Source organism: Coregonus lavaretus (assembly GCF_964263955.1).
Source record: "Coregonus lavaretus genome assembly, chromosome: 5".
NCBI classification, from domain to species: Eukaryota; Metazoa; Chordata; class Actinopteri; order Salmoniformes; family Salmonidae; genus Coregonus; species Coregonus lavaretus.
The window spans coordinates 9232815-9248583 of NC_139992.1; the positions used below are offsets into that span (position 1 = coordinate 9232815).

At 45.5% G+C, this 15769-nt stretch overlaps 1 protein-coding gene across 1 annotated transcript; it reads left to right on the plus strand.

The window, feature by feature from the left end:
• Window positions 1–1927: 1927 nt before the first annotated feature.
• LOC311129698 (rho-related GTP-binding protein RhoE-like) lies at window positions 1928–15025 on the plus strand. The gene is made up of 5 exons (XM_084162105.1): window positions 1928–2324; window positions 2460–2547; window positions 9988–10097; window positions 13065–13190; window positions 13326–15025. The coding sequence occupies exons 1-5, from the start codon at window positions 2184–2186 to the stop codon at window positions 13566–13568; spliced, it is 708 nt and encodes a 235-aa protein (XP_084018231.1). The 5' UTR covers window positions 1928–2183; the 3' UTR covers window positions 13569–15025.
• Window positions 15026–15769: the final 744 nt, after the last annotated feature.

Genomic DNA, 15769 nt, shown 5'->3' on the forward strand with positions numbered 1-15769 from the left:
TCCTGTGCCCTAAATTAGGGCCTAATGAGGTTTTTTCAATTGACTGATTTCCTTATACAGTATGAACTGTAACTAAGTAAAATCTTTGAAATTGTTGCAAGTTGCCGTTATATTTTTGCTCAGTGTAAATACAGGGAGGCTGCTGTCTTGGGTCAAGTTTGAGTGTGAGGTTTTGTTTTCATAGAGGTGTGTGCAGCGCTGGCAACAACATGAATCTGGACAATATCATTTTAGTTGTTTACAAAGCATATACATTTGAAAATCATTGGCATTGATTGATGGCAAGAACATTTGTAATTTTTCAGTTCTGTGAATTTCTTTCACATTTCTGGTTGTGAGGATTCACAGTCATCACATGAATGACTGATTTGGAGTACAGTTTAGCCCCAAATCCTGGAAAACATTCACCTCAACTTCCAGTTGAGAAAGCAAGGGAGTCCATCTTGTGAGACCTGTGGTCTGGGCCAAAGATAGTTGTCAATGAACTTGTGGACAGTAGAGGCTCACATCCGTATTCACATTATAGGACCTACGTATTAACTGAAAGCTTCATGACCTCTGTAAGAGCCAAGGGTCAAAAGGTCAGTGAGTGTTGGATGTTTTGTCTATTTCACAAAAGATACCTTGTGACAAACATGGAAATGCTTCTTTCATCCATGGCACTGAATCTGTGTGTAGTAAACACACATTTTAGGACACTATCAGAGAGATAGAGAGTTTGCCATTGATTCAGTAAACTACAATGGTGTCCTCTATCTTGGTAGGTTACAGATAACAACAAAGGCTGTTCTGTGTCAAAATCCCTTTTGTGTTCCACAGAATGTGTTCTGACCACACAATGGAGGCTCTCAGGGAGGAAGAAACTGTCATTGAAAAGTGCTGATTATTAGCAAGGCCTAGTATGTAACCTGACAGAAACGCAATCAGAGTGTGAAAGAAGCTTGAGTCATAGCTTTCCTTAGAGGAAAAGCTGACCGCTTGAAATCACTCCATTACTATGCATGACCATGTTTCTTTACAGTGAAGCCATCATAGAAAGGAACTTTTACAGCGTTAGGTCCTTATCACATACCACAATACAGCAACACTCCATCAACACACAAAGACAATGTTATTGAGTGTTACTTAGCGGTGAGTCGAAAGGACTCATAATTCTACATTATGAAGCTGTACTGAACACTATGTACTCTACTGTAGTCTACTTGCACTAAATGGTCAACTTCTTCAAGGAGAGCTATCATCTTGAATATCTGCCTCCAAAGATACCCCCCAGCGCTGATTGTATCACCTCTCAAGTCAGGATTAAGGTGAGTTTACTGAGTCTCCTGTTGTGTTTGCTTCAGGACAATATGGCAGCATAGTGGGGGAGGCTCTCCCCTTTCAGCAGGCATGTGTAACTCCAGCTGTTTTCAGCACTCTCAAGGTTATTGAAATGCATTGCAGACAAACATCTCAGTGGCTTCATTAGTACAGTTGTTAAAGGAGAGTGCACTAGTTTCAACCCCTTTAAAGTGGTTATAAACATAAAAAGCAAAAAAATACAAATACTGAGACTTCATTCCAGACAGTTCATTCAAAGTCCAATAAACACCAATAAAACTAATGGGAATACATTAAAGGTTCTAAAGGATGACAAAAGTATTACTTTCTTGTAGATTATCTTCTGTTTTACACCTACTGTAAAATAATATTTTATGGCAATAACATTAGAATTAAAATAGGACCTTAAATATTATTTCTCGGAAATTGTGTAATTCACTGTCAACCAAATATGTATTGTAGCTCCTCAAATGACAGACTGGTCTGATTAATGTGGGCTCGACCTACTTGCGCAACGCCCTCTCTGACTTGAAATAGGAGTGAATCCTCAAACTCCTTCAAACTCCAGGCTGAGGACCGTTGAGTCTTATAAAGGGTCTGGAGCTCTCGGATACAGGACTGGCTATATGGGACGCTACTTGGATGTCACAGTATTTCACTCTCCTAAGGGATCATTTTAATTATTTAAAGGTTTTCTATTTTTAAATTTTTAAGTTACTTTCCGGTCGCGACGTTCTCATTCAGGATAGATGATTCTGTGCAGCTGACTGATGCAGTCCGCTCATCATCATCCTTGGGTATCTAGAACCTTCGGATGTTCTGTTGATCCCGACTTTATTCTTCTTTAGGACACTTTATATTTTATGGAAAGACAGGACAATATCACAAACCGTTACAAAATGGATTTAAATCCAAGCGTAAAATGTAAAATAGTGGTCGTTGGGGATAGTGAATGTGGGAAAACCGCTCTACTAAATGTGTTTGCAAAAGATGCCTTTCCTGAGGTGAGTTTATGTGACATTTGTCTATTTTTTTTGTCATGATTATTGCGTGTTATCGATCAGCTTGCAACTTTTCTTTCTACGTCTAAACAGCATCGATGTTGATGAATGGATATCACAATTGTTTTTCATCTGTAGGGCTACATTCCCACGGTGTTTGAGAACTACACGGCCAGTTTTGAAATCGATACACAGAGAGTCGAACTCCGTCTTTGGGACACTTCAGGTGAGGACCCTTTGCGCATTATTAGCCTTGTACTGCATATCAGGATTTCATGCTTGTCTTCTGTTGTAGAAAACTCTATAGATGTTTCATGCCTGGTATATATTTTTAGCTACCGCAGGCATGACAGTGACGCAGGCATAAAACATCTAGAAGACAAGCTTGAAATCCTGATATGCAGTATTGGCTACATTATGTGCTTTACAGTAACAGCCAGCCCATTTGAGAGGAAAGGTCTGACGCTGCCTCTCTGGAATGTGGGAAAGGTGTAGATAGGAGTCGGATAACGGTTATGGAAACCTTTTGTACACCACCAGCATTAGCCTACATCTGAAACGACCCTCACACCCTTGAACACATGATAATGTGGGAACTCAAACACTGGTGTTGCCTCTGTATAGAATTGTACATCAGTCTTGTGAAATCACCATCTATTAGGCTACTTACTGACATTCATTTTTGTCCTCTGCACTCTGAGGTAAAGGCAAACCTTGCATTGTTTTGTATGCCTCAGTCTGTAGGAGTAGATTTGTACTTGAGTAATGAGACATTCTTTCAACTGTCTATGAGGAGAGAAAAGCTAAAGGGCGGTAACGAAATTAGAGACACTTATTTTCCCCTGGCCAACATACACACATTCACTCTGAGAGCTTGGCCCGGCCAGTCCTCTTGCATTATTTGTTTTATAAAGCCGCTCCCCCTCACAGCCTTACACACTCAACGGGAATTCCATATAGAGGTCCCCGGGGGATCTAACCATAACACAGCCCCAGGTCTGCACGATCTAACCCAGCCTCAGGTCTGGAAGATCTAACCTTAACCCAGCCCCAGGTCTGGAGGATCTAACCTTAACCCAGCCCCAGGTCTGGAGGATCTAACCTTAACCCAGCCCCAGGTCTGGAGGATCTAACCCAGCCTCAGGTCTGGAAGATCTAACCTTAACCCAGCCCCAGGTCTGGAGGATCTAACCCTAACCCAGCCCCAGGTCTGGAGGATCTAACCTTAACCCAGCCCCAGGTCTGGAGGATCTAACCTTAACCCAGCCCCAGGTCTGGAGGATCTAACCTTAACCCAGCCCCAGGTCTGGAGGATCTAACCTTAACCCAGCCCCAGGTCTGGAGGATCTAACCTTGAACCAGCCCCAGGTCTGGGGGATCTAACCTTAACCCAGCCCCAGGTCTGGAGGATCTAACCCTAACCCAGCCCCAGGTCTAGAGGTAATTACTTCCTAAACTACAGCCTCGGAGTCCTCCAGCCTGGACTGGTTGGGTGATTGGGCTGTTCTGCCTCCCTGGGTCTGTGTACTGCTTTGGGTGGAGAGGGGGAGTAGGGGGGTGAAGGAGTGCTCTGGGCTGGGTGGAGAGGGGTTTGTAGAGAGGGGTGAGGGAGTGTGTTGGGCTGCCTCTCCTCTGCTCTGTGACCTTCAGCTGATTGTGGCGTCCCTTGGGTCTGTCCAGGACATGACTCAGTGATTATACCACAGCTTCAGGAAGAGCTGACACACCAGGACTGACACACCAGTAGTGACAAACCAGGGCTCACCACACCAGGACTGACTGACACACTGGGGAATATTGCATTACACACACACACACCAGTCCTCACCACACACCAGTCCTCACCACAAACACCAGTCCTCACCAAACACACCAGTCCTCACCACACACACCAGTCCTCACCACACACACCAGTCCTCACCACACACACCAGTCCTCACCACACACACTAGTCCTCACCACAAACACCAGTCCTCACCACACACACCAGTCCTCACCACACACACCAGTCCTCACCACACACACCAGTCCTCACCACACACACCAGTCCTCACCACACACACTAGTCCTCACCACACACACCAGTCCTCACCACACACACCAGTCCTCACCAAACACACCAGTCCTCACCACACACACCAGTCCTCACCACACACACCAGTCCTCACCACACACACCAGTCCTCACCACACACACTAGTCCTCACCACAAACACCAGTCCTCACCACACACACCAGTCCTCACCACACACACCAGTCCTCACCACACACACCAGTCCTCACCACACACACCAGTCCTCACCACACACACTAGTCCTCACCACAAACACCAGTCCTCACCACAAACACCAGTCCTCACCAAACACACCAGTCCTCACCACACACACCAGTCCTCACCACACACACCAGTCCTCACCACACACACCAGTCCTCACCACACACACCAGTCCTCACCACACACACCAGGGCTGACACACATCTAAGGAGTTCCACTGGACCAGCAATCCCCTCCCTCTCGTCACAACATGATGGTGTGATAACATCGATTTGGTGTAATTGTTTTGATAACCTTGTGGATAGTGTGGCATGTTTTGAGATATATGATAGTGTTTTTTATTGTTATCACAAACGAGTCTCATGTGGAAATTAGAGTACTGCAAGTACGTATATGGGTATAGATCCTCCAACACTTTGCCACCCTATCTCTCTCTCTACTTTATAATGCACATGTAGTCCACTTAGACTCGTGTGCTAGTTTTCTTAAAAGAATAGACGTCTATTCTAATGATTAATTGAACATCATCCCATATCATGGTGGCCTCGTTATACTGCACATGCCATGTACAGTAGTTTACCTCGCCTAGTGATATCAGTACTGATGCCGGATCTTCATTTGATCACTTCCTGCAATGCAGAACATTTTAAACGTATAGTAAAAAGGCTTCTGAAGATTGTAATTTCCACTTTGACATTTCAGACTTGATTTTCCCTTACGAAAAATGTATCAACCCCTACAAAAATGTCCATTGATTATAATCCACATAATAATTCACGTTTCCTGTTGCTGAGGGATAATTTTTTTCTGCTGTAGAAAACTAGCTCAAGTTAAGATCCTAATCTACCTAATTTCTACCTAATTTCTACCAGCATGTTAAATGTGCAACCAGAGGAAAAAAAACTCTAGACCACCTTTACTCCACACACAGAGACGCATACAAAGCTCTCCCTCGCCCTCCATTTGGCAAATCTGACCATAACTCTATCCTCCTGATTCCTGCTTATAAGCAAAAACTAAAGCAGGAAGCACCAGTGACTCGGTTAATAAAAAAGTGGTCAGATGACGCAGATGCTAAGCTACAGGACTGTTTTGCTAGCACAGACTGGAACATGTTCCGGGATTCTTCAGACAGCATTGAGGAGTACACCACATCAGTCACTGGCTTCATCAATAAGTGCATCGATGATGTCGTCCCCACAGTGACCGTACGTACATACCCCAACCAGAAGCCATGGATTACAGGAAACATCTGCACTGAGCTAAAGGGTAGAGCTGCCGCTTTCAAGGAACGGGACTCTAACCCGGACGCTTATAAGAAATCCCGCTATGCCCTCCGAACCATCAAACAGGCAAAGAGTCAATACAGGACTAAGATTGAATCGTACTACACTGGCTCTGACGCTCGTCAGATGTGGCAGGGCTTGAAAACTATTACAGACTACAAAGGGAAGCACAGCCGCGAGCTGCCCAGTGACACAAGCCTACCAGACGAGCTAAACCACTTCTATGCTCGCTTCGAGGCAAGCAACACTGAAGCATGCATGAGAGCACCAGCTGTTCCGGATGACTATGTGATCACGCTCTCCGTAGCCGATTTGAGTAAGACTTTTAAGCAGGTCAACATTCACAAGGCCGCAGGGCCAGATGGATTACCAGGACGTGTACTCCGAGCATGTGCTGACCAACTGGCAAGTGTCTTCACTGACATTTTCAACATGTCCCTGACTGAGTCTGTAATACCAACATGTTTCAAGCAGACCACCATAGTCCCCGTGCCCAAGGACTCTAAGATAACCTGCCTAAATGACTACCGACCCATAGCACTGACGTCTGTAGCCATGAAGTGCTTTGAAAGGCTGGTCATGGCTCACATCAACAGCATTATCCCAGAAACCCTAGACCCACTCCAATTTGCATACCGCCCCAACAGATCCACAGATGATGCAATCTCTATTGCACTCCACACTGCCCTTTCCCACCTGGACAAGAGGAACACCTACGTGAGAATGCTATTCATTGACTACAGCTCAGCATTCAACACCATAGTGCCCTCTAAGCTCATCACTAAGCTAAGGATCCTGGGACTAAACACCTCCCTCTGTAACTGGATCCTGGACTTCCTGACGGGCCGCCCCCAGGTGGTAAGGGTAGGTAACAACACATCTGCCACACTGATCCTCAATACGGGGGCCCCTCAGGGGTGCGTGCTCAGTCCCCTCCTGTACTCTCTGTTCACCCATGACTGCATGGCCAGGCACGACTCCAACACCATCATTAAGTTTGCCGACGACACAACAGTGGTAGGCCTGATCACCGACAACGATGAGACAGCCTATAGGGAGGAGGTCAGAGACCTGGCCGTGTGGTGCCAGGACAACAACCTCTCCCTCAACGTGACCAAGACAAAGGAGATGATTGTGGACTACAGGAAAAAAAAGAGGACTGAGCACGCCCCCATTCTCATCGACGGGGCTGTAGTGGAACAGGTTGAGCGCTTCAAGTTCCTTGGTGTCCACATCACCAACGAACTATCATGGTCCAAACACACCAAGACAGTCGTGAAGAGGGCACGACAAAGCCTATTCCCCCTCAGGAGACTGAAAAGATTTGGCATGGGTCCTCAGATCCTCAAAAAATTATACAGCTGCACCATCGAGAGCATCCTGACTGGTTGCATCACCGCCTGGTATGGCAACTGCTTGGCCTCCGACCGCAAGGCACTACAGAGGGTAGTGCGTACGGCCCAGTACATCACTGGGGCCAAGATTCCTGCCATCCAGGACCTCTATACCAGGCGGTGTCAGAGGAAGGCCCTCAAAATTGTCAAAGACTCCAGCCACCCTAGTCATAGACTGTTCTCTCTGCTACCGCACGGCAAGCGGTACCGGAGTGCCAAGTCTAGGTCCAAAAGACTTCTCAACAGCTTCTACCCCCAAGCCATAAGACTCCTGAACAGCTAATCATGGCTACCCGGACTATTTGCACTGCCCCCCCCCCCCCCACCCCATCCTTTTTACGCTGCTGCTACTCTGTTAATTATTTATGCATAGTCACTTTAACTCTACCCACATGTACATATTACCTCAACTACCTCAACTAGCCGGTGCCCCCGCACATTGACTCTGCAACGGTACCCCCCTGTATATATAGCCTCCCTACTGTTATTTTATTTTACTTCTGCTCTTTTTTTTCTCAACACTTTTTTTGTTGTTGTTTTATTTTTACTTTTTTTGTTAAAAATAAATGCACTGTTGGCTGTAAGTAAGCATTTCACTGTAATGTCTGCACCTGTTGTATTCGGCGCATGTGACTGATTTGATTTGATTTACATCAGTTCGTGGGTTCACTGAAATATAGGGTTACCCAGATGGTCTTGTCTAGCTCCCTTCTCATCACATAGAACCTTACTCATTTTGTTGGAGCTTTCTGGAGCAACAAGCATGAAGAATAGCACCTGAGAATAGCTCTGTGACACAGTTAGCTGAAAGGTCATTAGAAATGCATGCGACTCCAGTGTTCTAGTCTATGTATATGGATCAATATGTTTAGTAGAGGAATTCCCCCAGTGGAATGTCAGTGGTCTGACCATGTCATTGGTCAGGGAAGTGGTTATATCCACCCCCATGAGAAATATTAGTTATGTGCTTTGACTTGGATTGGTGTCCTGTATTTCTGTTGCCCCTAACCCACCTCTCTGATTGATGAGCCGTACCTTGAATGAGGAAAGATGCCTCAGATTAGTTTGATGTCATTGTTTTATCATGTACACTTTTCATCACGTCTCACAGTGACAGATACGAAGGCTTGTCATACAAAGGCCCTTCGTTTACTGTACTTCAAGCTCTAAAATGGCAATTTCTTACAGTCTGTCCCCCATTTTTATCAACTCAATCCTACAACACTATTTTAATGTTTCCATGGAAAATCCTTCATACCAGAGTTTTAAACATTCCAAATCCCTCACGTGTTCTGGTCGAGCCGTTTATGATACCTTAAGGCTGGGCTATGAAAATAGGGGCCTCACGGCTGTTTGTTTAACATAAGAAATCTGACTCACCAGACTTGAAAATATTTCCGCATTGTTTACGTCTGCTGGTGTGAATTTGTTCGTGAAGAAACGTGCAGGGAGGGGCATCCATGTCAGACCACAGCATATGCTTTATAGGCACTCTACCGTGTTCAAATATCCAAATGGGCCCAGTGGTACAGAAGTTTACTCCTAAGAATTGAAACTGGGTTTAATTGTGTTTAGGTAAATTAGAGTGGAAATTGAAAAAGACAGATGGTGATGGTATCATTGGTGTTTTGGTCCTTGTTTTGGTCCAGAGTGGGACCATCTGGATTCCATTTGTGAGTCAAAACATTTCTGGTTTGGGTGGGGCCAGGCGTTGTAAAGCCAGCCTCAGAAGTAGTGGATCAGGTTTTGAGTGGTTGCTATGACTGATGTGAAATAGAATACTTTACCCCCGCATTCTTTACATTTACGTCATTTAGCAGACGCTCTTATCCAGAGCGACTTACAGTTAGTGAGTGCATACATTTTTTTTTCATACTGGTCCCCCGTGGTAAACGAACCCACAACTCTGGCGTTGCAAACGCCATGCTCTACCAACTGTGCTACACAGGACTAGAATTCAATGGCACAATTCAGGAACCTAGGTTATTCTACATGGCTTTGTATTCTAAAGGAAAAAGCCATTTGGCATGGAGCCCTTAGAAAATGACACAAATCTCCTTTCTGAGAATGAGAAGCTTTTTCCTACAGTGGAGACTGTTTGAAGTATGTGTGAGATATCGTGGTTTCCCCCCAGACAGTTTGGAATAAAGGCAATATATAACCTGTGTGAGGAGAGGAGCCCCCTCATGTTATAACTCAAAGGCCACCCTACCTTGGGGAACTAGAAAATCCCCACAATTTTTCACAGAGGGACAATTGGGAGAAGGGAGCTTCCGGACATTAGTGTTGGTTTGGTTTCTTTACCTGGGATGCAACCTGACCCAGTCCACCACAGAGCTTCAACAGCCCTAAAGCTTCTCTGCATTCCACACTACACACAATTGTCCCAGGAAAACCTTCAGGACATGATGTTATGTTACAGATTGTTTAGTGTGTACTGTGTACATCACAAGTGTGTATTTCACTGGTAAAATACCTCAGAGAATTTTGTAGTAGTTGGATTCTCTAACTTTGTTTCTACTCCTGTTTGGAATGGAAACCACAGCAGTTCGATCCATCTCTGCAAATAACATTGTCATTGTTTGAATCAACGCATATATGGAAAGGGAAATGTTGGTTAACAGTAAGTTGCAGGAATTTGAGTACCGTGACCCAGTTACCACAGACCCGCTTTTACTTGACTAACAACATGGTGACATGTTTGATTTGCAGGCTCTGCATACTATGACAACGTGCGGCCTCTCTCCTACCCTGATTCTGATGTGGTCCTTATCTGCTTTGACATCAGCAGACCAGAGACCCTGGACAGTGTACTGAAGAAGGTGAGTGTTTTGGGGTGATATAGCGGACTCTTGTCCTGGAAGATAAGCTGCCTTTGCTCCTCTTGAACTGGTGAACAGTCCCCTTGACCCTCTCTAGAAAGGCCTCTATTTGTGTTTCTGGGTCAAGTGTCCTCTGAAAAACCTAATTCTGCTGAAAACTAAGGCTGTACCAATGAGGGGGGACTAGAACTAGGGCTGTACCAATGAACAGAGACTAGAACTAGGGCTGTACCAATGAGAGGGGACTAGAACTAGGGCTGTACCAATGAGAGGGGACTAGAACTAGGGCTGTACCAATGAGAGGGGACTAGATCTAGGACTGTACCAATGAGAGGGGACTAGAACTAGGACTGTACCAATGAGGGGGGACTAGAACTAGAACTGTACCAATGAGGGGGGACTAGAACTAGGGCTGTACCAATGAGAGGGGACTAGAACTAGGACTGTACCAATGAGGGGGGACTAGAACTAGGGCTGTACCAATGAGAGGGGACTAGAACTAGGACTGTACCAATGAGGGGGGACTAGAACTAGGACTGTACCAATGAGGGGGGACTAGAACTAGGGCTGTACCAATGAGAGGGGACTAGAACTAGGGCTGTACCAATAATAATAATAATATAATATGCGATTTAGCAGACGCTTTTATCCAAAGCGACTTACAGTCATGCGTGCATACATTTTTGTGTATGGGTGGTCCCGGGGATCGAACCCACTACCTTGGCGTTACAAGCGCCGTGCTCTACCAGCTGAGCTACAGAGGACCATGAGAGGGGACTAGAACTAGGACTGTACCAATGAGGGGGGACTAGAACTAGGGCTGTACCAATGAGAGGGGACTAGAACTAGGACTGTACCAATGAGGGGGGACTAGAACTAGGACTGTACCAATGAGGGGGGACTAGAACTAGGGCTGTACCAATGAGGGGGGACTAGAACTAGGGCTGTACCAATGAGAGGGGACTAGAACTAGGACTGTACCAATGAGGGGGGACTAGAACTAGGGCTGTACCAATGAGAGGGGACTAGAACTAGGACTGTACCAATGAGGGGGGACTAGAACTAGGGCTGTACCAATGAGAGGGGACTAGAACTAGGGCTGTACCAATAAACGGAGACTAGAACTAGGACTGTACCAATGAGGGGGGACTTGAACTAGGACTGTACCAATGAGGGGGGACTAGAACTAGGACTGTACCAATGAGAGGGGACTAGAACTAGGGCTGTACCAATGAGAGGGGACTAGAACTAGGGCTGTACCAATGAGAGGGGACTAGAACTAGGACTGTACCAATGAGAGGGGACTAGAACTAGGGCTGTACCAATGAGGGGGGACTAAAACTAGGGCTGTACCAATGAGAGGGGACTAGAACTAGGGCTGTACCAATGAGAGGGGACTAGAACTAGGGCTTTACCAATAAACGGAGACTAGAACTAGGACTGTACCAATGAGAGGGGACTAGAACTAGGACTGTACCAATGAGAGGGGACTAGAACAAGGACTGTACCAATGAGATGGGACTAGAACTAGGGCTGTACCAATAAACGGAGACTAGAACTAGGACTGTACCAATGAGAGGGGACTAGAACTAGGGCTGTACCAATGAGGGGGGACTAGAACTAGGGCTGTACCAATGAGAGGGGACTAGAACTAGGGCTGTACCAATAAACTGAGACTATAACTAGTACTGTACCAATGAGAGGGGACTAGAACTAGGACTGTACCAATGAGAGGGGACTAGAACTAGGACTGTACCAATGAGAGGGGACTAGAACTAGGACTGTACCAATGAGGGGGGACTAGAACTAGGGCTGTACCAATGAGGGGGGACTAGAACTAGGACTGTACCAATGAGAGGGGACTAGAACTAGGACTGTACCAATGAGAGGGGACTAGAACTAGGGCTGTACCAATGAGGGGGGACTTGAACTAGGACTGTACCAATGAGGGGGGACTAGAACTAGGGCTGTACCAATGTGAGGGGACTAGAACTAGGGCTGTACCAATGAGGGGGGACTAGAACTAGGACTGTACCAATGAGGGGGGACTAGAACTAGGACTGTACCAATGAGGGGGGACTAGAACTAGGACTGTACCAATGAGGGGGGACTAGAACTAGGGCTGTACCAATGAGAGGGGACTAGAACTAGGGCTGTACCAATGAGAGGGGACTAGAACTAGGGCTGTACCAATAAACGGAGACTAGAACTAGGGCTGTACCAATGAGAGGGGACTAGAACAAGGGCTGTACCAATGAGGGGGGACTAGAGCTAGGACTGTACCAATGAGAGGGGACTAGAACTAGGACTGTACCAATGAGAGGGGACTAGAACTAGGGCTGTACCAATGAGAGGGGACTAGAACTAGGACTGTACCAATGAGGGGGGACTAGAACTAGGACTGTACCAATGAGTGGGGACTAGAACTAGGGCTGTACCAATGAGGGGACTAGAACTAGGCCTGTAACAATGAGGGGACTAGAACTAGGCCTGTACCAATGAGGGGACTAGAACTAGGCCTGTACCAATGCTAGGGGTCCACTAGGGTTGTACCAATGCTAGGGGTCCACTAGGGTTGTACCAATGCTAGGGGTCCACTAGGGCTGTACCAATGAAAGGGGACTAGAACTAGGGCTGTACCAATGAAAGGGGACTAGAACTAGGGTTGTACCAATGAGAGAGGTGACGGGGAGGAATGTGAGAAAAAAAACTAGCGTGAGGCTCAGTAGTAGTCCAACCGGCCTTGTTCACACATGGTCTCCCAGATCCCAGACACGGCTATTGTGGGTCTCAGTGCCCTTTGACTTGGCTCAGTATTGTGCCAGCTGAGAGGAGGGTGGTCCAGTTAGAGATTTTTCCCCTGGAGAGAAAATAATCGAACCAAGCTTTTTCACTCTCGGACCCCACTCCATAGGGCCCCGGTCTCTGACTAATGCTGATCTTTCCCTTTTTCTTTTGTTCCTATAGTGGAAAGGAGAGATTCAGGAATTCTGTCCCAACACCAAGATGCTGCTGGTGGGGTGCAAGTCAGACCTACGCACAGACCTTTTTACCAAATCTCACTCTGGCCATACCCCAGTGTCCTATGATCAGGTGGGTGTCATGTCTTTCTAAATGTCATTCAAGATGATGGACTTAAACATGATCCAGTATTAAAAGCGCTGGGAACAATTGGTAATAGGCAGAGTTCCTGACTGATCTCTCAGTGTTATTCTCTCTCTGTCTCAGGGCTCTAACATGGCCAAGCAGATCAGTGCTCCCTACATCGAGTGTTCATCCCTGCAGTCTGAGAACAGCGTCAGAGACCTCTTCCACGTGGCCACGCTGGCCTGCGTCAACAAGGGCAACAAGAACGTCAAACGCAACAAGTCCTCCAGGAGCACCAAGAGGATTTCACACAGCAGACCTGACCTGCCCCCAGTGGTGTCAGACTTCCAGAAGACCAAAGCTAAGACCTGTGCTATTATGTGACTGGGATGATGTCATTAGAGAGACTGGAGGACACTGTGAACATGCTAATGAGCATTTGAATTTTGGACAACCATGAAGAGCTTTATGCACTATTAGAGGAACTGTTGGTCTCCACAAAGCGTGCCAACTGAGTGAGGGATGGTGATGTGATAGTGAAAGCAGCCATACTGTGGTTGTATGTTATACCCTGCCTTTTTTCAAGCTAGGGGAAGCATAAAAACAAGGCGTGAATGAACATATCATAAACTGCATATATTCTCCTGGGGTTTACTGAGAATGTATCAAACAGGACTGTCTGTTGACAAGATAGTATGTACTGATGAGAGGAAACTGATCTCACCCAATGGCCACATCTGGGAGGATCCAGACAATCGTCACTAAAGAGCTCTACTTTTATTCTCAGCTTGAACTGGAATCCCATGGTTTAGAACACCGGCAGGGTTGAAGAATCCTGAGTATTGAAAAGCTTCCTTTTCTGAAGTGTTAAAGGTACCAGTGTTTTGGGTCTGCTGTTTCAATCATCCTGTGTTCTTCTACGTAAGGAACCAAAATTGTTGTGAGGAGAGTCAGTGAAGGATATGAGAGCAGTTAGATTGTGTAATGTGCTGAGAGGCTATGATGACAACCAATATATACTGTTACCTTTTTTGACATCTGTGTTGTCTGAACAGATTGCTGCATGTCACACGTGAAATGTCACCCTTTACATTTCGTTTTTCTTAACCTTTTGCCCTTTTCTGAATCTGTTCATTACGATGTATTATTCTAAAACAGCGTCAAAATAGTTATTTTCAGAACTGTCAATTTCCCATGTTTAAATGTACTGTAGTCATGTAAATGTGGTAAATATTTGAATATATACTTATACACTTATAAGCCCATCATTAATGCCTCAATGCAGCATTTATTGACCTATGGGAAGTACATACTTTCATACTGAATTTGCCTATTTAGTTTTATGAGAACTAGCGGTCTCTCTGGTTCACTGGTCTTAATTTGTTTTATATTTAGGGCCCTGGAAGCTCATTCAGTTCCTGTGGACATATATGGACGTTTCAAAGTCTCTGGATCATGGGTTTTCCTGTGAAAAGAGTAACTGCTGTAGATAAGATTTGTCCTTTAGTTAGTGAAGAGAGACATTTACTGTGAGTGGCATCCTGCTCTTTCTGCCTGTCATGCTGTCCTCGTTATCGGAGCTGTGACTTGGCTGAAGTCTTTCACGCTCGCCTCTCCTCTGTTGGCACGCTGCAGGAGTTCTGGTCACATGACGACGCACTCTGGGTGAACCTTAACTATCCCTCAGCACAGCTGCCTGCTGTCTGTCCTACCAGCCCCAGCCCTTCTGAATCTTTTAAAAGAATGAAGAGTTGGGTTCCTTCCGTTTGTTCTGCTTTATATTGACATTTGGGTATTTGTTTAAGTTGTGTCGTTTTGCTTGAGAAAACCCTCACCATGCCAAAACAAACACTTAGTTTGTGGACTTTATTTTTAAGGTAGTTACTGACAATGTTATTGCTGTTCTCAATGAGGAATCAGTGAAAACACACAGGCAAGACCTACATGAATGGGAAACAGTTACCTTGATCATGTCAAATGCGACCTAATGTGCTGAAACATGTCAAAACATGGGCCAATTTTGTCCAACAATACGATATAGATGCCTCAATGATACATTAGGATATGACACCCTACTCCTGAAAGCAGGTGACTACAGAAATGTGACATATTAAGAGATCGTGATGGGGATATCCTTAGCGTTGCTATATTTACACAATATATTGCTGTTGTTTGTAGGAACAGCAGTTTACAATAACCAGGACACGAGTACCATAGATGGGACCAGTGATCTGTGTCATTTAATTGTATTGGGTAAATGATTGCTCAGTGTGTAACATGCATCAGTGGTTCCATCACCACAGAATCTCTGCGTTTTGGCAGGATTGGTCCGGTGTTGTGGTGCGTTGTCTAATCAATTACCTAATAGTGCCCCATTCAAGGTGGTATGAAAGGTGACTTAGGGAAATCTGTGCTGCATAATATGGAAGAGATGGCAATTTTTATGCTACAGCAAACCTAATGGCATATACTGGTTCAGCTTCATTGAAATACAAAGGCCCATTTGGCTTTTGTGAGCATACAAATCCATGCCATTGAGCTAATGCTATGGAGATTATGGTGATAACAGAATACGTTTACCCTTG

Excerpts from the sequence above, each read along its gene's own strand:
- LOC311129698 (XM_084162105.1), top strand. The coding sequence starts at position 2,184 with ATGGAAAGACAGGACAATATCACAAACCGTTACAAAATGGATTTAAAT. Across the intron at positions 2,548-9,987 it reads CCGTCTTTGGGACACTTCAG|GCTCTGCATACTATGACAAC; the intron begins GTGAGGACCCTT and ends TTTGATTTGCAG. Across the intron at positions 10,098-13,064 it reads TGGACAGTGTACTGAAGAAG|TGGAAAGGAGAGATTCAGGA; the intron begins GTGAGTGTTTTG and ends TTGTTCCTATAG.